This window comes from Gymnogyps californianus, chromosome 14 (genome assembly GCF_018139145.2).
Source record: "Gymnogyps californianus isolate 813 chromosome 14, ASM1813914v2, whole genome shotgun sequence".
Taxonomy (NCBI): domain Eukaryota; kingdom Metazoa; phylum Chordata; class Aves; order Accipitriformes; family Cathartidae; genus Gymnogyps; species Gymnogyps californianus.
This window is the reverse complement of record NC_059484.1, coordinates 15,462,535-15,486,859: the sequence shown is the minus strand read 5'-3', so window position 1 is coordinate 15,486,859 and position 24,325 is coordinate 15,462,535. Positions and strand designations below refer to the sequence as shown.

At 42.5% G+C, this 24,325-nt stretch overlaps 1 protein-coding gene across 1 annotated transcript; it reads right to left on the bottom strand.

The window, feature by feature from the left end:
* Positions 1-154: 154 nt before the first annotated feature.
* On the bottom strand, positions 155-23,276 carry TBC1D9B (TBC1 domain family member 9B). The gene is made up of 22 exons (XM_050905034.1): positions 23,159-23,276; positions 20,356-20,466; positions 17,275-17,393; positions 15,965-16,193; positions 15,071-15,329; positions 14,317-14,524; positions 13,972-14,184; positions 13,647-13,808; positions 12,884-13,034; positions 12,264-12,478; positions 11,392-11,509; positions 10,390-10,675; positions 9,590-9,719; positions 8,310-8,408; positions 7,412-7,480; positions 6,376-6,616; positions 5,934-5,999; positions 5,708-5,779; positions 5,240-5,290; positions 4,104-4,151; positions 3,545-3,651; positions 155-2,619 (listed from the first exon to the last, which is right to left on the bottom strand). Exons 1-22 carry the CDS (start codon positions 23,274-23,276, stop codon positions 1,927-1,929), a joined length of 3,765 nt encoding a protein of 1,254 aa, XP_050760991.1. The 3' UTR covers positions 155-1,926.
* Positions 23,277-24,325: the final 1,049 nt, after the last annotated feature.

Here is a 24,325-nt window from a genome sequence, read left to right as displayed (position 1 = left end):
AAAAAAATTTAAAAAGGAAAGAAAGAAAGAAAGAAAGGAAAAAAGAAGTCAGACTCCAGTTACACCAAGTCTGCTCTTTTAGGTAACAACCATGGACAAAGAACAAGCACTATTCCATGAGCTCAGAGAAATAAAAGGCAATCAAAGTAGCCTATAGGATTCTGGTTCATTTATTGAGTACATGACAGATAAGACAGACAGTGTAAAATCACATGTATTATTTGTACTTTTAAAAAATTACAATAAATTACTGAATAATTAGTAAAAGCAGTTTTACTAATGGCTGCTCTCCAGTGATACAGGACAGAGGAGGCAGAGAAATAAGAAATATGTACCAGCTGTGAATACATACAGAGAATGTCACAAGGAGGAATTAACACTGACTAGCACACCAAGTAGTGTTACATGGGAACATCCGACTGTACGTGTCCTTCCCATCCTTTATATTCCAAATGCCAGCCAAAAGCTGTAGCAAACCTTGCCTTCAGTGCGGGGTCTGCTCTCGCCGAGCAGCAGCATCTCTCGCTCCGGCCCTGCAAGGCAGATGCCTGCGTACTGAGATGAATTTATCTGTAGGAACAGCATTAATTCTCCTTCCTCGGAGCACACGCCCTACTACTGGAAGGCTAACTCTTAGTTTCTTCTGCTCTTAATTGATTTAAAAGAGCAGTCACTCAGTCTCCCAGTTATTTTGTCTCTAACTGGAAAGAGATCTAGTCTATCGAGGTTTCCCATAATGGGCTGATGGCAGAGGGCCACACTGCTTTGAATTCTTCCTCTTTACATACAAATGCCCTTTGTTGCGTAGTAGTTTCTAAGAGCACGTCCATTGCTAGACTCTTTGTACAGGAGATGTTCAAAAAGGACAGACCGAGCAGCTGCAGGTGGCACAACACTCCCGCACATCTTCCTGCCCCAAGCATTTGTGAGGGCTGACTGATCAGAGTATTTTTAGGGGTCCTCCTAAAAATTGGACCCATCACTAGCTAGTAAAAACAGAATCAGCAAGAAACAATGAATGTTTTTTGTACCGACAAGGAAAGTCCAGCAGACCAGCGTGCCACTGCCCTGTAACGCTGAGGCTGACTCACTGACTTCTAATTTAGGAACTTATTCCCGCGTTGTAACCATCATGAGCCCATTGATTGACTTAATATTACTTCTGCACTGAAGTCAAGGAGCTTGTGGCTTCCGAGACAAATTAAAAACAATGGCTTTCAAAGAATTAGAAAAGCAAATGCTAGAAAACCACGTTTGTCTGAAAACTCCTGAATGCTGAAGGAGAAAGAACGTGATCATACACTATGAAAATGCCAAATCACATCTGAAAGAAACCTGCAGATCTGAGAAATGTCTGTGTTTAGATCTTAGGGTGCTGGGAGCAGTGGGGCACATTTGCATTATAGCTGCTGAGTCACAGAACAGCATTGAAGAACTTACAAGACTATTTATAGGTCAGGGTCCTATAGCACTGGACTACACTGCATTAGCTCTCAGATTGGCAGCCAGAGGTGAACGTGGTTTCAAGCCAGGCTGCATCTGCTTTGCAAGCTACCCAGGAACCTACAGCAAACAAGGGCAGGCAAGGAGCAGTTACTGTCTGAAATAAAACTTCATTAAAATAAAGATAGCAAAAGGCAGACATGCGTAATTTATGGTGGTAATTCTATATGTCAGGGGCTATTAGGTTCTAATGGCTCTTGAGAATGTAAATCTAGTTCTGTCAGCCAGAGTAGCCAAAGAAGCACCTACACAAAACAGTCACTGTCAGAAGCCCCTTATTGATTGGAATCTATTGTAATTGTGTAGTTACTGGTCTCTGATTAAACAAAAAAAAACCCCCAACGTAAAATACCAAACCATCCTGCCATCTGCCACGTTATCTCCCTGTTTCATCTCCCAAAGACAATTCCTGCTTTCTTGAGTTCACCCTGACACGGAGGAAAGTTCATAGTCACTGGATGAACTGAACTGCCTCTCTACCTTCTTCTGATCTTTGATCTTTTGCAGAATGTTGACCTTTTTCTCAAAGTAGTTTACAAGGGCTGTTTCTGTCAGCATGGAAGCTAAGATCTGCTCAAAGGAGATGGACCAGTCAGTATCAATGGTACTACCATACCTGGCAGCTGAACTACTGCCTTCACAACCAACCAGGACCGTGTCATCTGCAATGTCTTCGCACTGCAGGGAGCCTGTGCTGACCATGGAGTAGGAAGACATGGACATATCATCTTTGGTTTCATCATCTGATAGCAGCTGTAAAGGAGAGCCTTGTCCTTCCCCTGACCCATCTCCTAGAGTTTGGTTCTCCTGCTGTGTTTTTTCAGGCTGAGCATCTCCACAGGTTTTGTCCTCATGGTCAGCTTGGGGTTGCTGCTCCACCGCTGAATTCTGACTCTGTTCAGATGTTGGTGATTCCTCTTCACTCACAGGATCTTGGGCATTGTTTGCTTTGCAGTCCTCAGACTTCCTCATGGGCCTGTTGGAGAATTTTTTTCCAACCTCCCCAATTCGCAGAAGGAGACTGGCTACAGTGGCAATTGCATGGTACAGCTCTTGCTCCACTGGGTCCTCACTGAACATGTTGTAAAGGGTCTTGCATAACTCTATGAATTGTTCCTTTAAAAGACAAAGACCAAAAAATCATACTTCAGGCTGAAAAAAGTTGACAGTGGCAGATCATAGAATCACAGAATATCTCAAGTTGGAAGGGACCCATAAGGATCATCGAGTCCAACTCCCTGCTCCTCGCAGGAGCAACAACAAAACCTATGACTAAGAGCGTCGTCCAGATGCTCCTTGAGATGAAGCAACAGGCACCGTCTTGACTGACTCCTTGTTTATCTGCCTCCCCACCAAGTAAGTGGCAACTTATTGTACTAATTCAGAACAGTCCAATACAGGCAAAATCTTCTCTCTCTGCTGTAGCAGCTAAATTGAGACACAGCTAGCAATTTAATAGTGGTGGGGTTTTTTGCTGACAGATGAACAGAATACTAACATATTCACATCTGAGAAAACCTAAAGTTTTACTTCTGTCCTGCTACTCTTTTGTGGTCAGCTTCTAAGCATTTCCAAACTGGTTTAAGTAGCACCCATCAAGGAAATTAGAGACAGAAAAGATCACACCAGTCATCAGACTCTCTTTCCTGTAACCACATTCTTTGCTCTCCACCAAGCAGCTGTAACTCCAGGCAATGCAAAACCAAAAAAGCCAAACAAGTTTATATGACTGATGGCATATTTGAAACATACTGCTCTGGAGGGGAAAAACACAGATTGCAGTTCTTACAGGAAAAATTGGTCTGGGAGGCAGAGAGAATCAAATACATTTGACTGGTGGAAACAAAGCAGTTTGTCCATGTCCACTGAGGAATTCAACACAAACGTGTGGAATTAGAGGCTTCTAAAGCTCACCAGACCAGAACAGCAGGGCAATCTACTGGCAAGGACCGAGAATGCTGGCAAAATGGCTGCACATACTGCTGAATTCCCCACTAAGCTGTCAGTCATCTAACCGGAAATCTTCACATTCAGTTCTTACCTGGCTCATTTTGGGGAGATCTTTAATGGTTTCTTTCTTGGACTCTTTTTCCTTGGCCCACAGTCTTAGGTAGTATCTATAGTCCTGTGGACTGGTACCTTTCTCCTCTGCAAGGCAAGAACAAGCCACTACTGTCAGGTGGTTAATGGTTTCAGACTTAAAAAGTGAACGCTGTGCCAGCAAAAATCATGCTGCAAGCAGGTTTTATTGACAGTTCAGGAAAGCATCTACCAGGAAGGCTGCATCAGTTTCTGCTGGTTTATCTGATCTAGCTCAGTAGAGCAAAAATTTTAACACTGCTGCATCCGCTTGACTTCTCATAAATGAACTCTGTGAGCTGACCACTTAACAAACATGATTTACAAATGTTATGATCTTGGTATATAAAAGAGTCAGAGCAGTAAGGCATAAGAGAGATTTATTTCCCAGCTCACATCCCACTTTACCTCTGTCCACGAGGGACACTTTGAAAGGTCTCCTCGATACAGCAACGGACAATGAATAGTTCATAATATGAGAGAGACAAGACTAGAATGTGGTCTATTTATGATGAAATTACCTTTTTCTGGACCGTTCTCATTTCTCCTTTCTTTATCTTCTTGGGTTTCTAAAAAATTACGGAATTGTAAAAGAATGATTAATAGCTGACTTTCAGCAATACAACACATGAAGAAGTTGTCTTATGGACAACTCATATACAAATTAAAATCATACAAGAATATGTTTAATGTAAGTTAGATCTCACACTCCCACATCATGTTTGGAGGAGTGAACAGAACAGGATGGAAGCAAGAGGCTGACGGGATGAACTGGATAAAAAGCCACATTGGAAAAACAGGTTAAAGAGCTGAGGTAGAGGGCAGAACTCTTAAAAGAAAGGGTGAAACACAGATATGAAAGACAGCTAAGCAATGTGATGGCTTAAAGACAACGAAGTTCAGTTACCCAAAGCAAGATAATGAATGGAAAAAACCCAAACCACTACTGAGTATATATATGACTAATATCTACACTCACCATTATTCACTGACTGAACTGACACTTTGGGAGTAATCTGCAGTCTAACTTCACAAACCTCGCTTCTGGTTCCCTATAATTGTCACTAGACTATATAGGAAGTCTTGGCTCAACTCAGACTGTTAAGTTAGTCACCTAGCACCAAACGGCACAACTACCCCTTGTACTTACTCAGATTTTTTTTGAGCACTATTACATTTTGGTAGACATTTAGCACAACTGACATACTTTGACCTCCTATTTGACAATCCCTAAAATTATATTTTAAAGAAATACAGTAAATTAGTCTACTAACAGTTTTACAATTCAATGGCATGCATCCTTATTCCTTTAAATTAGAAGATTGTGGAGTAGGCACAGGTATCATCTATCCAGGCCAGCAAGCCTAGCACCCCCCACACTCTGCTCTGAGCATATTTTCTGCCCGCCAGTTTCTAGGATGAGATAAATTCCAGTGAAAGAAGCCGGATAAAACCTATTTTGGCCAAGGTTGAAACTCAATAGGTAGAATATACTGAAATATATCTCATTACTTATAGCACTTTATTCATAGTGGGAATGTCATGTCAGAGGAGCAGCAGCAACAACTTCAGAGTATTTAAAGTAGTACACTGGTGCTGGCAGATGATCTCAGCATTATAGCCATGCTCAATGCATGCACATAATCCATGGACTGACCTTGAGACTCACAGTGCAGGCAGAAATCCAGCTCTGAGACAAAAGGAGATACTTGAGCAGCAGAAAAAGGGGTTGAGGGGACAATATCCCAGATAAAACAGAAGAAAAGGCCAGACATAGACAGACACAGAGAAGGAAACAAAAACAAGAAGAGAGACAATGAGACTTGCATGAAAAACCTAAATCATGGTGGGAGACAGGGGCTGGTAAAAGCACACTGCTCCGCCTCAGCAGTCTATGACTGTGCTTCAGAGCATGCTGTGTCCTGCATGAAATGGGCACTGAGGAGTTTAAGCTCCAAACTTCTTTCCCCTCATGCAACAAAGACAGTGAACTCAAACACACCGGCCATCTTAACATACTGCCACCACGAGACCATGCCTTGCATAAAATCACTATTCATAGCACATGGATTTACGCTGCAACTCCTGTCTAAACTGAGAGGTAAAGGCAGCAGTGTTGCATTACCTTCTGTTGTAACATCCTCTGTGAAATAACTTGTGGCCTCCAAAGCAGACTCTGTCTCCTCTGGATTCAGAGCTGTATTTACAGAGAACGAAATGTTAAGATCTCTAAGCTAATTGAACAGCAGTATCACCCACTTCATTAGCAAAATTCATGAGGCATCCCTTTTCAATTGCATGTCAGAACAGACCATGCTCAATAGCAGGAGCATATAGAAGCAATCACTCACCAGGAGGCAGATGCAGTTTGTAGAGTACTTTGAGTTTTTCAGTGAGGTCCCCGTGGTACATCCCACCTGCGAATTAAAAAAAAAAAAAAAAAAAGGTTCAGAAAAATAGCACTTAGGATAAAGAATCACTCTCTGCTCACAGGCTCAAGCCAGAATGAGTTCACATGCAACGAGTAAACGCTCACTGCACAAAGCCCTGCGCAGAAGCAGTAAAGAAATCCACAGCAAAGCTGCATCTTGTTGGTTTGCCACCTACCGTTTCCCAAAACGGGAGACTGCCTAGCAGCAAAAAGGCATCTTTTGTTCTGCCTGAGGCTTCCTGGAAGGATGTGACCCACCCCTCATGACAGTGCAAACACCACTATCTCCGTTTAGTTCTCTGCTTGGAAAAGGACAGAAACATTTTTTGCAATATTCCATCGTCTCCAAAAACACCACTTACTCATCCCTGTCACAAACTCCTTGAAGTTAATGAGGGAATCCCTGTTCTCATCCAGAAGCCGGAACAAACGCCCTGCTAGCACAGGCGTATGTGCGCCACAGGACCAGGGGGTCAAACTGATGAACAGCTCTTTGAACTGCTCCATGTCTATGCGATACTGCTCCAGGTAGGGTAAACTCTGATCTCGGCGGGCAGCTGCAGCACGATTACTTCCCCAGTAACAGCTCATCAGATACTTTGCCTTTGGAGAGAAAGGATTAACAGGTCAGATTATACTACACTACAACAACCCACAGGAGTGGAGACTTTGTTATAGCTCAAGAATAGCATCGAGTAAGCAACGAAGAGACATTTCAGGACACGCTGTTTATCTCCCCCCATTATTCCTAGTGTTACTTCACTACAAAATAATATGAAATGAAGGAAGAGACAGGGATTTCATGAAAAGCACAAAGAACAATTTTAAGTGAAAAATACAAAAAACATGATTTCAGGTTTAAACGAAATGACACTCAGGCTTTACTGCAAAGGGAATATGCAGGTTTTAGAACTAAGCCTCTGAGTCTGTAGCACAATGCAGCTGAGTTTGCAGTGACTTTGGCAAATGCAGTTGGGTAGCATCACTCTTTTAAAAATACATACATTGATAAATAGAGGCAAAGCACTTAAGTAATTTTGTCACAATTACAGAGCAAGTCAATGGCAAACTTGAGAATAAAAATTGAGGAACAGTCAATCCTAGCTCTCCTTTCTAAGTACTATGTGACACTCCTTTCCATTGACTCCACAATCTCTTTCTGAGTATCGTTCAAATACTGTGAACGTGTTTTGGCCATCTTTAAGGGAAAAAAACCAAAAATAATCAATCCGATAGTAATAAGGCCAGTCTTACTGGCACCATGTGTAACAGAATGTCACATCTGTTTCTGACAGGTTGGATTAAGAATCAAAGCAAAGTCATTGCTTCCCTTTCAACTTATTTTGATGTTTGTTCTCTCTGTGTCAGAACACATTCTTCCTCACTCTAGCTTCTTACCTTGAACACTACATACAGCTCTTCTAGTTCTTCAATAGAGAAACCAATGTCACTAGACACAGCTCGGACCTACAGTTAGGGAGAAAATAGAGTGAACAGTTTATTTCAAAGCTAGTAAAGTTAAATATGACTCACTGAAAAATCTGTGTAACACTGAAGAGAAGAAAACAAATGACACAGGACGGGAGGGAAAAAATAACCATTCTAATACCTCCCATTGCTATGGATTACAGGGTCAGGAAGACAGTTTCTGGCCAAGCAGAAACTGCTGACATTTTGAGCAGCTAGAAAAAATTACTGCGCATATTTCCTGTTTGTGCAGACCTGACTGTGCAGACTGTGTTGCCCCTCCCTCTTGTTTTTATCTTCAGATGTTTGACTCAGATGCATTGAAAAAACAACAGTGAAAGAAACACATGGATGAGGTTCTCCACCTAGGACATGGCAGATAATTGCAATAGATATGGATACTCCTTTTTGGCCATGATCCCTTCTGTAAAATTCCCTAATGCACTAGCATACTCTCTACATGGCAGGAAAATAATTATCTGCCAGCTAGCTTTTCTCAAAGATTCCAAGCAAGCAGTAAAACAGACAGCACTAGGCAGTGGAGACTATTACAAGGCCTACAAGTGGTTTTTATCTCCCTCCATGCCAAATATCTCATTCAATCATGTCCTAGCACTTCAATCCATTTTATTAGATTAACTAGAACCATGTGAAGAAGAAAACTGAAAATCCATTATGCAAGCCAGTAAATCCATTTTTCACATGAACTGCAATTCTTTAAGTCACTTAAAACTGGGTCTGCTACAGCGCAAACTTTCTAGATGCTCACAGCAAGACACATTCCATTAATATGCCATTTGGTAGCTCATTCAATCTGGAAGTCACATACCACACTCTTCTTGGCTGTATCCTCCAGAGACTGGATCACTTTCAGCCTTTGTTTAAAACGCATTTGTTCAATGTCATCTGCCTTCAGATTGCTAAATTTCTACAAGAAAGGAAGCAGACCAGGTCAATATCATCTCCTATAGAAAGAACAACCCCTGTTCAATTACATGTTCTTTAACAAGTGTACTATCCCCTCAGAGATGATCTAAAACGCCTAGAAGCCTTTTACCAGCAGCAAGAAGATGAGAAAAAAATTGAGCTCTATTCCCTATTCACCCCTGTCCTCCAAGAGAAGTCACTCAGAATTCATGAGAAATCCAACATCAGAGGTTTCTAAAGAACAGCTGAAAAAGCATCTGTCAGGACTGACAGAAAGACAGATCCTGTACTGTGGCAGAGATAAGAGAATAGATAGGTTGTCATTCCTTCCAGCCCTGTTTTTTTCTAGGACCCATATGAGATGCAGCTAGAAACACCAAAGTTAAGAGGCTTTTCTACTTTCTAGGTCAGACAAGTAAGATTAATCTGGTGACATTCTTTTACAAAAGAAACCAAGAACAAACAGAGATGGTAGATTTGAAGAAACAAAATACCCAGCAAAATGATAGCTGCCTACCTGTAAGCAGCTGGAAGTGGACAGGATGAAAAACAGGAGATAAAAAGGGAAATGAGTCCACATTTACCACAGTGTAGCAGAGAAGAACTGTCAAAAAACAGTTCTCTTGCCTGTGTTCTTTCCATCATTCAGATACAAATTTCTTATGAGTTTGTTCCCAATATGAATAACGAGGTACACCTCCACCAGTGCAGAGGTATTTCAACAGCATTGGCACCATTCTTGGGTCACCTTCCTATTACTATAATGTGGATCACAGAACAGGATTCCTGTGCACATGAACTGGGATGCTTCCATGTTTCTGCAGTATAACTCACAATTTTTACCCTGAATTTCCCTCCCCAACTCCCTTGCACTGACAATCCTCACATACAAGTAAGAATGGAGACATTTTTGGCAAAGCAGGAAGAAATCTCTGGTCCGTAATTTTTACTTATTTGCAGTCTTCATTTTAGTCTCTACTGGTGTTGGGGAGACTCTTTGTAATCCGCAATAGCCAACAGTGTTAGGCTCTACTCATACCAAACAGGTGGATTAATGGCTTGCGCCTGCACAATTTAAGCACCTCAAGCTACGAACACTGCTCAAATTCTGGCTGCACAAAGTATAAAACTGCATGTTAGTAGAGAAAAATCTCTTGGGCAAAAACTAAGCCACAACCTTACCTCATAGGATGTTTTGATGAGTTCAAAGATGTCGATTTCAAGTGGCGGGTCATCTCCACTCGTCAATAAGGCATGCAAGTGGGGAATAGGGGGAGAGACGCTCTGTCTGTTAACTACATTGTCCAAATATCTGTGGGGGAAAAAACAGAACAGATGCAAGACTCCAGGATTAGTGTCCAGGAAAAGAAGTAATATCCTAAACACATCATTCCCAACTTCTTTGTATCATTAATCTAAACATGTAGGAAAATTTATTTTTTCCCAGCTAACCTGCAATGCTACCCTCAATGTATCTGAAGTAAAGTTGATTTTCACCCTATTTTTGGGTTATCTACTCTTTTTAAAGTGGGCTCCTAGTCATAAGCTGAAGATCTTGCTGCACATAGAAGAGATTCACATTTCAAACAAGAAAATCATACATTTACTAGACTTGAGAGATATCTGCTTGATAAAGTTTTATGTTTCTAGAAGGTCATTCCTGCCAGGATCTGTTGTTAATAGTAAATCAGAATTCTTCTGTGAATTTTGGATAAACAAAATCTTTGGAGTTGAAATTCAAACTGAGACGCAGCAATGCATTACGCTGCAAAGCAAACAATTCCAGAAATATAGGATTCCTCCATACTTGAGCCAAAAATTAATTTCAGCTGTTGTAAAAGCAATAGCAAACCTCTCTGGAGCTCAAGTTTCATCCTAGAGTGTTATCTCTGACCTGCTATGTAATGGAATTCGGTAGAAAGAGATGATGACGAAAAGGGTACCGTTACTATTCAGTTATAAATAAGAACAATGAATAGTACCTGCCCAGAATAGTCATGGCTTCACCTTCATCACAGCACTGTAACAACTTCTCCATGTTGGCATCAAGTATGGCCAATGACACCTGCAAGATAAACTTGATTCCCTCATAGAAAAAACAGTCGACAATGACCACGGCACTCTCGAAGGGCATGACACTGAGAAAGAGAGTGAGAAACCAGGAAAGGGATATGGTGGAAATCACTCCTAGGTCCTGCATCTTTTCTGACAGCTGTGGAAGATACTCTCGTGTAAGTTCTTCAAAGATGCCTTGGTCCACCAATGCACCTGGGAAAACAAACAAAAACAATGGTAGAACTCAAATTCGTGGTATCATGGTACTATACCCAAGCTAATCAATTATTAAACAAAACAGTGTGAGTTCACTTTAATTTCATATAAGCCTCTTAACATCAGAACTAAAATTAACACATTTATTTAGATTTGTTCCCTGTTCTCAATAAAAACAACATATTTAGACAGAGACTATTCCTACATTGCAGACCATGCAGAAACAGAATCTCTCATTGATCTATGCATCTTCCCTGAAAGGAGGGGTGGTGGATTACTGATATTATGGTATTTACATCAAACTATACTCTTTTACACAGACCAACTTTAAAAGCCCATGAAGCGGTGCTTTCACTAACCTTTCCTGGGAGCCTATTCCAAAGATTTAATACATCATTCAGATGGGTAAAAAATAACCCAATAATTTTCTTCTAGATATGCCTCCTTACTGCTAATGGTCCCTCCTGCTACCATTTTTTAGTGACTTCATCTTCCTTGTTACTACAAGGTAGTACTACTACCTTGGTAGCCTGTAGTGTCTCTTCCTACGTCTCCATCACACACCTGCAACTTTAAAGGGAACAGGGTTGTGCTTCATCATCTTTAAAATGCATCACATTTAATTCATTCTGAACAACAAAATGTTCCTGAGAGATGCTGGTGCAACTGTAGCTGAAAATCCAGGCTCCAGCATGAATTTGACTAAGACTCACCCACTACTCTTGTGTTGTAGTAATCTGGCAACATCCGCTCACATAAAGCCACTAGGAGCCAGAAAGCCTCTTCTTCATTGCAGTACAGCAACAGCACTGACGTAACAATGTTCATGGCCTACGAGCCAGCAGAGTTAAATATGCAGACATAGGAGAGAAACATGAAGATGTTCATGAAAGCTCTGTCATTACAGACCAGCTAAACTTAAAAAAGCATGAACGCTGCAAAACTGTCACTGAGTCACATCTATTTCCAGCTTTTACTGTATCTGAGTCAATAGATGACCTTGAGCCAATTTACCTTCCTGTTTCAGTTCCTCTGTTTGTGAGGCAGCAAATAATACAACTACTTTTTGTCAAGCACTTTCATTAATCAATGTGACTAAGTATAATTTTCAAAGTTTTCATAAAAAGCTTTGTAACAATTTGGTTGTAACAGAACAACATAATGAGAACCTCTAACACCAGAGCAATACACAAAATGAAACTGAATTTCCACTGAATTGTTTCCCAAACCAGCAATTGGCTTAGTTTTCAATATACTGCCCATGTACATCATCACTTACTCGATTTAATTGCTCTTTTTAATGAAACCAGAAGATGTTTTTGCTGAACTAGGGAAAGCTTTAGCAGGAAAACCAGTAAAAGACTCTGTCATTACACTTAACAGAAATATGCAAAGTCTATTTAAATGCTGTATCCAAAGGATAGTTAAGAGATCTTGCAACATAACCACTTTTTTCCTACTCTCACACCACCACATGGACAGCATGAAGGAAAAGCCTGAAACTGAACAAAAAACTGCAGAAAAAGTCCAAGTCAGTCACGGTCACCGTGCAGGATGACTAACAAGTCTAAGACTTCTTTCTTACCTGACAGTACCCAATTGTTGGATTTCTGAATGCATAAGCTGTTAAGACTCTCCGGAGGGCAGCAATTCCCAGCTCATTCTGGAAGGCAGGATGTTCTGGCATAGAACGGTGCAGATCTCTCTCAATTTCCTCTGTAGCAAGATTATACTTTCCCATTGACTTTTCCACAAGATCTGCATAGTAACCAGGATGAGTCACCATCTCATTCCAAGCCCCTGTAACAACAAACAAATACTGCTTCACCTCTTGAGCTTTGGAATACAGATTTTATGCCCACAGTTTCAGAGATAAGGCAGCCCAGAAGCACTACATGAACTCACCAACTACAAATAGATATGAAAGTATAGTAACAAACTCATTGTTAAATCATCATGTTAGAGTCTAGGTCCCAACACTGAAATGCAGACAAAGGAGGCCAAAGAGCTACTACGGTCATAAAGAAAGTCATCTCAGGACTGTGATAACTGCATTTTTGGCAAAAACACCATGAAGCACCATTCAGGTGGAGTTAACTTGTGATTAATTTCTTCTGAAATGAGCTAAGATTTATACCTTTTCCTTTGAGATGTGCAGAAAGCTTATTCCTGCTAGCTGTCAAAGTATCCAGCACAACATCCTACCTGAGAAAAGGAGCCACAGCTCTCCACGAAGATTCTCCGGGATTCCTTTTTGTACCAGCTCCCTAGTCTTGGCAGTGCGATACATACACATCCCTCGCCCATATTCAAAGAAATGAATGTTCCAAGACTCTTCCTTCATCTTCTCCTTTGCCTTCACAGAAACAAATATGGCCATTTTAGGAGATTAATGCATTTTTGTGTTTGTAGGACAGGTGATTTCTGGGTATACTCAGGCCTACACTTCACAAAGAGAAATGCACTGTGACATTTAAAGTCTTTCTTCTTCCTGCTGAATAAAGCGTGTATGCTAATCTACACTGTTCTGAATCAGTTCTGACCTTACTTAAAGTCAAGCCTTTACAATGCTAACATGAGCTGTGCAACGGCATAACACCTTGCAAATCTCTACATAAATGCAAGCAGAACCATGGTCTAAGACAATTAACTAGCAAGCAGAGACACCAGTTCTCTGCTTTCTTGATCTGAAGAAAAGTAGTTCTTCACAGACATGAATTTACATCCCAGAAGCACAGTAACACTGATTTCTCAGCCTCTAGTCAAGTATCTCACGTATCTTAGTACTGATAAAGCAAGCTGACAGTCAGGTTACGTCTATGCAGCACTATCATTGTGACAGACACAGCAGTGATACTGCAGGACTGACCAGGGATAAAATGCATTTTCAGTCTTAGAGCAGGACAGGAAATCTGCAACCTACTGCAAACTAATAGAGTTAATTGTTTTAAGGTAAAATATTATTTACCCCTTTGGGTCCCAAGAGCTCCTCAGAATTTCTTCTGAAGAGTTTGAGTAGTCCCTGCGAGGCTGTTGGCACTTCCCCGGCACAGAAGTTGACAGGTCGATTGCTGAGAGCAGATGTGGGGCTAACTGCAAGTGGGCTGCTGGAAGGCAACTCTGGAACCTCCTGAACAACAGAACATAAAGCATCCGAACTCAGGCAGCCTCCCTCCTCTGCTAATTGTCTAACAAAGAGACAGCATTTGCTGGTAATGAGCACTGTTAACATACTGTAAGGAGCATTACTCTGAGAAGTTGACAAATGCTCCTCCCAGCTATTTCCTTAGTACCTCGCAACCAGGATCAGCCAAATTCCACTTCCATTCCCTGTCGCTGCAGCATGGTTTCTTGGATGGTGTTCTCTGCAAGAAGTCAGAGATTCTCTGTACCAAGAAATCTCGGTCCTTCAGATTGGCAAAGAAGAAGGTCATTTTACTTTTAGTGCTGATGGACAGAGGGCTGGGCAAGACACTGGAACTATCTGCTTTCTCAACTATTGTCACCTAGAAGACAAAGACAAGGGCCATTTGGATCTAGCAGATTCTCCATTATCTATAAAGCACTGCACAAAAGATAGAAGCACACAAAAGACAAGAAAGGCCTGTAGTCTTAACATACAGCTAAGAAATCCCCACCTCCCTGAGAGGAATGATGAGATGACAGGCCTCCCCTGCCTTGCTGGCAAAACAGATGTAATTGTTGGAAACAAACATCTGGCCAGGAATATGCATCTTGTTGAATGGTGTCCACAAGGTACAATCTGTATGTCCATCCAGGCATTCATCCTTGGGCAACCGGAAAGTGGCACGGTAGCACTCATTTTTGGCTCGAGCATCCAGGTCTCTGGGGAAAAGTAAAGAGTAGTCCCCAGAGGTTTTTCCTCACTTGAAAAACCCACTCAGACACTAATGTTAAGTGTTCATTCCAATCACAACCTTCAGACTGTGCTGTGTACTCTTAGTATTCATTTCTCTAACTGAGATGCCACCCCTTATCTGACTCCTCTTTCAGCCTTCACACATGCTTCACTGACAAGGTGTGCCCTGCAATACAAGACGAAATATGCAAGTGCATCTGCGAAACTTAAATGTTACATCAGATTCTGAAACTGCAGAGAACAGTCCTCAGCAGGAGGATTTACTACAATACAAATGTATATTACTTTTTATAAATCTTCAACTTCAACAAAGACACGAGGGTGTATGTGAATTCAGTACCAATTTGGGATGGAAAAAAAAAAGAACAGGCAGAGGGCTAATGACTGAACTAAGCGATGCAGCCCCTAGAGTGAGAAAACCCCAGTGGCACCTGGGAGCTACACAGTAATGCAGATTTATTATTACAATCCCCTGTTATCTGTCTTGTCTTCTCACTGCTGGAAACATATACCTTTTTAACGCAGAGATGTTCTTAAGCGGCTTCCTGGGCTTCGGGAGGGACTTGTCCTGTAGGAAGCTCTCATTATCCAATAGCTGCCGCATAGCAATGTTAGCCAACTGCTCCATCAGCTTGAATGTCTCGTTGATGTTTAGAAACATGGAAAAATAAAGTTCACTGTCCCTTGTGCTTACTTTAATGCACTCAGGGAACAGCAGTGTAGCATTTTTTTCTAGCTGGGTTACATCCACCCACTGGATCACCAGTGTAACTGGGAAAAAAAAAAACAAACCTACTATTACAGTTCGAGGCAAAACAACAAACAATCAGAAATTAAGCTCAAACAGCCAGTAAGCTCTCAGTGTAGCAGCATTTTTCCCCTCTTACACATGGACAATTCTTTTCTTCATACTTTTACTGTGTTCTCCAAAAATACTTGGAAATAATCTTTGGGATTACCTAGACTAGAAATAATGCAGTTCCAAAGGACTATCTCCCATCCAGTAAATGCTTTCAACTACAATTACTCAAGTTTTCACTCCTCCTTTCCAGCAAATTAGCTTTCGACTCAGGTGTTCAAGCTTTGTAAATACTGGGTCCTGGCGGTGGTTCCAAATAAAACTCACCAAGGTAAAAATATTGCTTGGTTCCCTAATCCAGTTGAAGTAAAATTTCAGGTGTACTAGTACAACCTGAGAAATGTTTTGAAAAATGACTCAGGCATTCAGTCTAAACATCACTGAAGTGCCTATGAGAGCAAGGACTGATCTATGCGTTGAGCTAGAGCTCAAAGGATTCGTAAAAGGAAAAAAACCTGTCAGCTTAAAAAAGTTCACACAAAGGATCAATTGCATCAAAAAGATGATGGGAAATGGCAGAAAAACAACTAGCAGGCTTATAACTCACCCTCTTTGCCCAGCAGGAAGGAGTAGAAACAGAGGTGATTGACGGTGAGGTACAGCCAACCCTGCCTGGGTACACGTCCCTTCCAATAGCTGCAGGAATAGTAATTGACCAACTTCTCCACCTCGGGCATCCCAAACTGCTTCCGCATCTTCAGTTCAGCCTCTTTGAATTTACCTGGATCCTCTTCACTCTGGGGCTGCTCATTCTTGTTCTCTTCAGCAATAATTCCCTGAAAGGACATGGGAGGAGAGAGAGAAGAAATGGAAGGGAACATGCCTGCTGACAGACATAATATACAGCAAAAGGTCACAGCAGCAATCCGGAAGACAGACAGAAGAAATGCAACACAGCAGTTATCACTTCTCCTGTCACACTAGAGAAATAGTAAAGACATGTAGAAAGAGCAGTCAGATAGTGTGGGAGTCTATGATCTGGGATCTACTCCTGAACGCATGCAGCAAGCATTCATGTTTAACGTTTGACTGAGTTTCTCACGGCTGGCCTGATAACACTTTGAACACCCTGCAGGAGAACTGAAGCCTATTTCCACTTGCAAACATGCTTCTTCAACAGGAAGAAGATCATCTGCCAGGAAGGGCAGAACTCTGCAGTCTGTCAGATCTTGACTGGCCAGAAGGAAAAACGAATGACCACAATCTCTCTCACACACAGACGCGCACAGAGAAAACACAAAGAATCTGACTGAAGTACTGGAAAAGACTCAAATTGCTGCTGTTCAAAAAAAACCTGTATTTATAAGTTTCTACTCTGGAGAATTTGTGGGCTGGGAATCTGAAGTGTGTTAACTGCACAACAAGCAGAGACACCTGTCTGACTCGGAAGTCAGTGCAAGTTGGGGTGCAGTTCCTTTACAACCTAGATGCTTTTTAGACCATGGTGGCAGGGCAAGTACATTGCTTGCAAACTACAATTCTCTCTCCCATATTTGTTGCTAGATAAACCCTTGTTAAACATTCTCTCTGCATCAAAGGTATAATTGGCAATGATTTTAAAGAGGTATTATATTTTAATTAATAGGAGCATCCTAAGCAGGCTGTTCCTTGAGATCTACTGCTCATAACCTTTCCCCCTCCAAATACATTTGTCCAGTGTTATGACTGCAACATGATGCTGATAATACTGCATGCATTCCATGACAATTTCAAATGTATGTATGTCTGAAAAGGGAGCAGAGAGAAGTTTTGCAATGGAGCTCTTGCTCGCTCCCTCCCAAGGGTAAAAAATTCTTAAAACCACCTCCTCATTCTTTCTCAGGATCTGGAAGTCCTTCAGGGAAACATGTCGCTTACATGTATCTTGCCCTTGACAAAGGTGGTGATATCTTCTTCATTATCAAAGATGGATAGAGTCTGCAGTAGGTTATTCTCCAGCCATTCCCAATGCTTTGTGATCTCTTTACGAGATGATCCTAATTGAAGGGGTGAAAGATGATGGGAAGAGCAAAGAAAAAAGAAATTAGAACAAGGTCTTTTTTCCTCCAAGTTCACAGCAGGAAACTAATAATTACCCAACAGTGATCAGGACAAATCAAACACACCAACTGTATACATGTCAAGGATATTTTATGTACACCAACATTGTGTTTCTAATGAAATGTCTCCACTGCCACCAAGGATAATCAGCACACTACCAACAGATCATCCTATTTGCCAGTGCACACCAAACACAGTTTTCTTCCCAGACAAAAAGCATTCTTATGTTCCAGACAAGAAGTACTCTTTTAATTCCTGGTATTCTAGAACGAAAATAATGAACTTTCAGAAGAACCTTGAATTTCAGAACAACTGAACTTTTTACACCTACAAAGAGGGTCCATTTTCCACGGGCAATGGTCAGCAGAGAACATACAATTCCAAAACAAAAAGCAACCAAAATATTAATGTCAGAAAGTTCTTTGCTTTCTTAAATAAAAATGTCTCAGCAAACTTTATATCAAACAGTTAGTTGTCTGTAACCATACAGTCTACAACAGTTCACAAAGGATAAGCTTCACCGTGTAACCAATTTAAAGAACTTTTCTATAGAAAGTTGCCTTAGTTGCCATTAATTATTTCAAAGATTTGTATTTACTAAAAGATTTCTTCCTCTCTATTGATAGCTATCACTATACTCTCTTGTAGACAGAAAAAAAAAGCAGAAGAACTAAAAAAAACAATTCATTTTTTTTTAACAAGATAAGAAAAATCGTTAAATGCAGACAAAAAGAAATCTGTTTAAATGCAAGTCAAAGACATCGGTAAGTTTCTCTTTGCCAAATTCCAGTAAATTTATCTTCTGAAGTTTCATACAAAAGCAGTGGGATATCTAAAAATGTTAACAGCATGCCTCCCACTACTCAATTTCTCTGCGAGTACATTAGACCCCTCAGTGTGGTTAATGATGGAAAAGAAGAAAGCAGCAGACAACACAAGCAGTTCACTACGGCTATTGGCCTACCTGACTTTCTTTTTTAAGAGGCAGTTCCAGCAATGAAACAGTCTTCACGTATTTGCAGTTGGACACCTAACCACAAAACCCAATGCCAGCTAATCTGTGGTTTCATAAGCAAAAATAACTCCAGGACCTGAAACCAAAAACTAGAAGCAAGTAAGCTGTCTTGTCTCAAAGGACTGCAGGGCTATGAATTTGAGTTTGCGTGTACAGCCCAATGGATTAGACAACAAATATTTTTTCTTTTGCCTCTGTGTATAAGTTTAGTTGACACCTATCCTAGCCATCTGACAAAGTTTTTAAAGCATAAATGATTTTGAGTAATACGAAATGGCTTATTTTAAGGGCACAGAATTATCAATTATAGGATGCTTTGCTTGTGGAAAAAAACCACAGGTCCAGCAACAATGGCAAGGGAATAAAGTCTGTGTTCTGTTTTGTTTCATGAGCTGCATCTCTCACCAAGTGACAGCAGACAAATTGCTAAAATAAGCTAGGCCTCAATAATTGATGTCTTCCTAAGAACAACATTAGAATGACATACATGAAGGAGTAGAATTCTGCACTTCCTACAAAGAGAGTTGTAAGAACAAAGTGCTGAAAGGCCGAAGCTGCGTGCATGACCAGAATGATGCCCACTAGTATTTACACATGATAAACTGTAAATAAAAGACATGCATTTTCAACTAGAGCGCCATACACATTTTATAACTTCAAGTGAATGCCAGTACTCTTACTTTGACGGTAAAATGAGAACCAGATACGATTAAAAAAATACTTTGGATGAAGACAATATATTTACTCCAGTATAATAATTTATCAAACTCCGTTCGGTTGTTATATCGCCCATCTCATTTTACCATGCTGCATTACTTAAAAGTAACTGAGAAATAGAGGATATCACATAAAACACTCCTGAAATTGTACAAAACTAACACACTCATTGAGTGTCAAGATACTATAAAATTTCAGAATTACCACTAAATATTCTGCTTTTTTCTATGCAGTTTCTGGCCTGCCATTTTGTTTTCTGTCTTTCCTCCTCTCTGCCTCCACCTTCCTCAAAAGGGAAACTGAGTTTCTGTGAAACACAGCAACTTCTAAACCTCTCTTCTGCACAACCAAGTAGCTCTGCAAGGGAGAATATTGTGTCGGTTGCCTGGGGAGAAGATGGGAATAGGGGAAACAAGACATCAGCATCTGTGGGCTTAGCAAATGATTACTTCATGCTCAGATTTTACGTCTCAACCACAAAGTGAGAAGTGAAGATTCCTATTATAAACAAAGTCGGTCTAACAAATACATCTGAAGATATTTTCTCTTTAGCAACCAGTAGGACCTAAAGCCTTAATCAAAGTTCACCACCAGATATTAGAAGGTTGTACCACGATATTCTAATATAGCAGTTACATTTCTCAAGTAAAAGAGGCCAAGGATTCTTGATGTTTTAAAAAAATATTATTGTAATATATTTTATAGCTATAACAGAAAAAAAAAAAAAATTGGATCAAGACAGTAAAGAGATTCCCCAAAGAGTGTTTGGCACCTTGAATGACCTTACATGTTCCCACCTTGTACTGTGTTCCTGGTAAGCAGGTTTTGGCACAACACTCATCATCCCACAGCAATCTTATCATCACGGTTTTATTCTCTGAACAATCTCACTATGACCTTGCAAACAGATACACCTTGGAAGAAAGAACATTCATAACATCTGCAGAAACGGAAGCTTTTACAGAGCCTTAAGTTCCTAAACTACAGTTTAAACAACACTGAGAATTTTTGTCATTTCTGGCATCTTCCACTACCCCACCAGAAGCTCTAGAAAGTTTCCTGAGCAGTCACAGAATACTCCTATGCAGGATAACTGATCATCTGAACCAAAAAGACAATAGAATAACACAAATCCAGCCCCCGACAAGAGTCACATCAATACATACCGCACGCCACTGCCCAATACACTTGAGAGTCCTGAGTCTGGTGCAGAATACGGTATGGGGCAACTCTGGCACTGGAATCCAAAACCACATCTAATGTTCCCACAAGAAGACCTAGGAGGCAAAGAGAGAGAAATTAAAACAATGTAATACCAAAACAAAGAATTGGGTTAAGTAAAAATACAGGACCAACACCACAGAAAACCACCGATGTTCACATTATGTACTCTGTGATGGAAGACCAATGGAACTTGGTCGAGAAAATGAAGACATACATCCAGTCACTGCAAGCAAATTACCTACAAACCGACTACAGCCAATCCCACTGGTAATGGATAAAGTTTAGATGGCAATTAAATGTCTACTAAACCTCATTATAATCCTCTGCCTTCCTAGGAGAGTTTTCTAATAAAAGTGAAATGTATTTTCCTCTGTGGGGTTTCTGTTGCTAATAGCGATTTTTCAGCCTACTAAACTAAAACACAGAAGAGTTTTCAACGCTGTACCTTTCAGCATCACCTATGCAAACAGTAGGTGATATAACTCATCCAAAATGGAATCAAATAACTCTAGAAAAACTGGTACTCACGGGTTTCAGTGATGTTTCTAGAAGTACTTTGGTTAACCAAAGAAGGCAGAGAATCAAAATTTGGTAATACAGAAGTTAAAATATTTTTATATGATGTTAAATAAAAAATAAAAATAAATAAAAAAGCAGGCACTTCCAGGATAAATGCTGACAGCCACCAGACTTTGTAAAGCAAATCCATTTATTTCAATTAAGACTATTTACTAGATAAATATCTAAGATGATACTTTGCTTTGTTATTCTAGATAACGTACTATGAGCATCTTTAATGCAAATTAATTTTGCAACATCCTCATGATTAAAAGTTTTCTAACATTAGAACTTAGAGAGGGGGCATGGTTGCTCCTCTGGATCGCTATTTGGGAGGCCCAGGCTCAATTCCCTGCTGTACTCCCTATGGTTTGGGCAAGTCTGAGCAAACTGTACTTATCCATACCTCATTCATTATCATGAAACATGGTAATTCCTCCCCTTTATCTCTCTTGGCTATCCAAAAGCAAGTAATAGATTAGGAATATACCACTGATCATACTTCAAGAGAAACACCATCCATAGCAAGCTCATCCGGTAATCCTTAAAACAAATACGTGTGTATCCAGCACAGCAGGATCTCAGTTTTGGCTCTAGGTTTCTTGTGTACAGTTTTAGGCAGAATACAGATTAAAAAGTCATTTTGAATACTTCCCATAATAATACCGAACATGTCAAGTATTGACATATGGACTGGTAACAAGATATGTTTAAGAACTTGAGTACGACAGCAACTTGAACACCTTTCCAGCTTGGCTGAATATCTACATTCTAAGTCTAAAATGTCAACTTGCAGTTGTACAGCTCCTTAAGGAGGACACATGGCTTTTAACATGTAGGAGCGCTGAAGAAGACTCTCTCACTGAGCTCAACTAGCTCAAGAAGTACACTGGCTCAAAGCTTCAGCCATTTAAGAAACTATCAGTTTAATTGTTTCCAGAATAGCACAGGTGTCATTTCTTCTTGTAAAAACCTGGGAAATTCCAGAATACAATTAAATGCCTACATGCAAAATTACACAAGTGAGTTATGATACATAAAACAGAGTAATTCAAAATAATTTTGAACATTGTGAAAAGATGAAATATGCTAAGGATGTTTATCAGCTGCGTCATTTCTGTAGCTAGTATTTGGTTAACAGGACTGGTTGTGCATAATTCACAAATGTAAAAAGCACATTTTTGTTATTCACGTAACTGTGTAAGCATTTTGCACATAAATGGGGTGTTTTAAAAGTGAGGGGATTTTTTGTTGTTGTTAACATTGTGCCTTGGTCACAGTTATGTTAACAGTTTCTGTCACCAAACATGGCTATCAGGCACAGGCACACAGGGGCAGTTTTCACTGGGCCGCACCTACACAACTTCACCCCCGCCCCAAGCACAGCACAATTTTCACACAGATATTAATTAAAAACTGCGTCTTCCTTCCATCCTCTAAATCTTGAAAAACCACACCAAAAGAAAAAAAAAAAAAAGCAAAGATACAAAGAAAACACCTCAATAATTCAAGGCAACACGAGTCTGACCAAGAAGCCATTTTTGACCAGGGAAGAAGAAGATCCCAGCCACCCCTGTTACAGTTATTTGTCCTCCCTGTGCAGCAGCACCGCTGGGGAGGCCTGACCGCAAACACCCCCCCGCAGTGCCAGGCGCTGCACAGACCCAGCCGGGAGGCAGCCGGCACGGCCCGCAGCTCCCACCAACTGCGGGGGCAAGCGGGCGCCTGCCAGGAGGGCGGAGGGACGGGGCAAGGCGCCGACACCTCCGCGGGTGCCGCGGAAGCGGCCGCCGCTCGCCGCCAGCTGCCACAGCACCGAGGGCGTCCCAGCGGCCGGGCGCTGACGGCGGGGGCTCTCCGGGGGTTACACACAGCGAGGAGAAGCGAAGGGAAAGGCGGAACGGGCTCACCCCAGCCGGCGGGGCCTGCATCTCCCCCCCGGCCCCCCCCTCCCCAGCTCCAGCCCCGCAACCGCCGCCGTACCGAGGCGGGCAGCTCCCGCCCCGCCCTGACGGGACCCGCGCCGCGGTCCTGGGGCGGCCCCTCAAACCCCCCCCCTCCCCGGGCCGGGCCCTGCGGGGACACGGCAGCGGGGCAGGAGCCCCCCCCGCCCCGCTGCCCGCGCAGCGCCGGCCCCGAGGCGGCGCGGCCGGGCCGGAGCCTCCCCTCAGCCCCGCCGCGCCTCACCCGTGAGGCCGCCCCCTTTGCCGTGTCCCCGCCGGCGCTGAAGCAAGAAGAAGGGGTTGGCCCGCTCCGTGACCCACAGCGCGCCGGCCAGCAGCACCTCCTCGGGCCCCAGCCACATCGTGGCGGGGCCGCCGCGGCGGAGCGGCTCGGCGGGGCTGGGCTCGGCCCGGCCGGAGCGGGGAGGCGGCGCAGGGGGAGCGGCCGGGCCGCGCCGCCGGGTCACGGGGCCGCGCCGGCGCCCGGCGGCCACGGCGCCCTCTAGCGGCCCGGCCCCCTCACTGCAGCGGGGCGGTGCCAAGCTGCCGCCGTGGCGCGGGAGCGAGGGCGCGGTGCAGCGGGAGGTGAAGGGTTCGAGCCCCGCTCCTCGGAGTGCGGCCAGTGCCACCTCCCGGTACCGTCCTCGGTGGGCAGTTGGGGTTCACCTCCGCCCTCTGCAGAGCGGGTCCCCTCCTCTGCCTCTCGGTACTACCCTGCACTGAACAGACCTTCGCCAGGGTGGCTCGAATTTGACAGGAGTAATGTGCTTATATAGTAAAACATCAGGCAAATGAAAAATCTTCCTCTGCAGCCCCATGGGACCCGTTGAAGCCGCCATTAACTAAGACAAGACTATTTAAATGCTCCTTCCCATTGTACACGCAGTAATTTATCAGCAGGGAGCTCCCAGCGCAGCTTTGCGGGGGGCTACAGCCTCCTCCAAACTGCTGCCCTTGCTGCTGCCCTCACCTGCGGCCCCCGGCCCCCCGCACAGCAGGGACACGTCCAGCTCTCCCGCCTGGGCTGGCAATGCTTTCACCTCGCCTCTGGGGAGACAGGAATTCATTCACCCTTTTTGCTGCGAAGCACATGCACCTCCAGCATCTCAGCCTTGGCAAGCCAGCCCGCACCCCGCCGGGACGGGGGGCCCGGCATCCCCCTCCTGGCAGCCAGCTTCATTTTGGTCCTTGTTTTGCGGCTCTGGAGCCCACGTGGGGCTGGTGATCCAGTCCAAGGATGGCCTCCACAGCAAACAGGAGAGCAGGAGATGCAATTCCTTCTCATCTCTTAGCCACAGAGCAGCTTCTCAGTAATTTAGTGAACCGCTATTCTTGTTTTAATAACAATTAGAGAATCTCCCTGCAAAACCTGAAAGTGTTACAACAGCAGAAAACGTTGTCATCTACCATC

Coding starts and splice junctions, on each gene's coding strand:
- TBC1D9B (XM_050905034.1), bottom strand. CDS start 23,276: ATGTGGCTGGGGCCCGAGGAGGTGCTGCTGGCCGGCGCGCTGTGGGTC. Junction 20,467..23,158: donor CAAAGGGGGCGGCCTCACGG/GTGAGGCGCGGC, acceptor TTTGCCTCCTAG/GTCTTCTTGTGGGAACATTA. Junction 17,394..20,355: donor GTATTGGGCAGTGGCGTGCG/GTATGTATTGAT, acceptor CCCTTCAATTAG/GATCATCTCGTAAAGAGATC.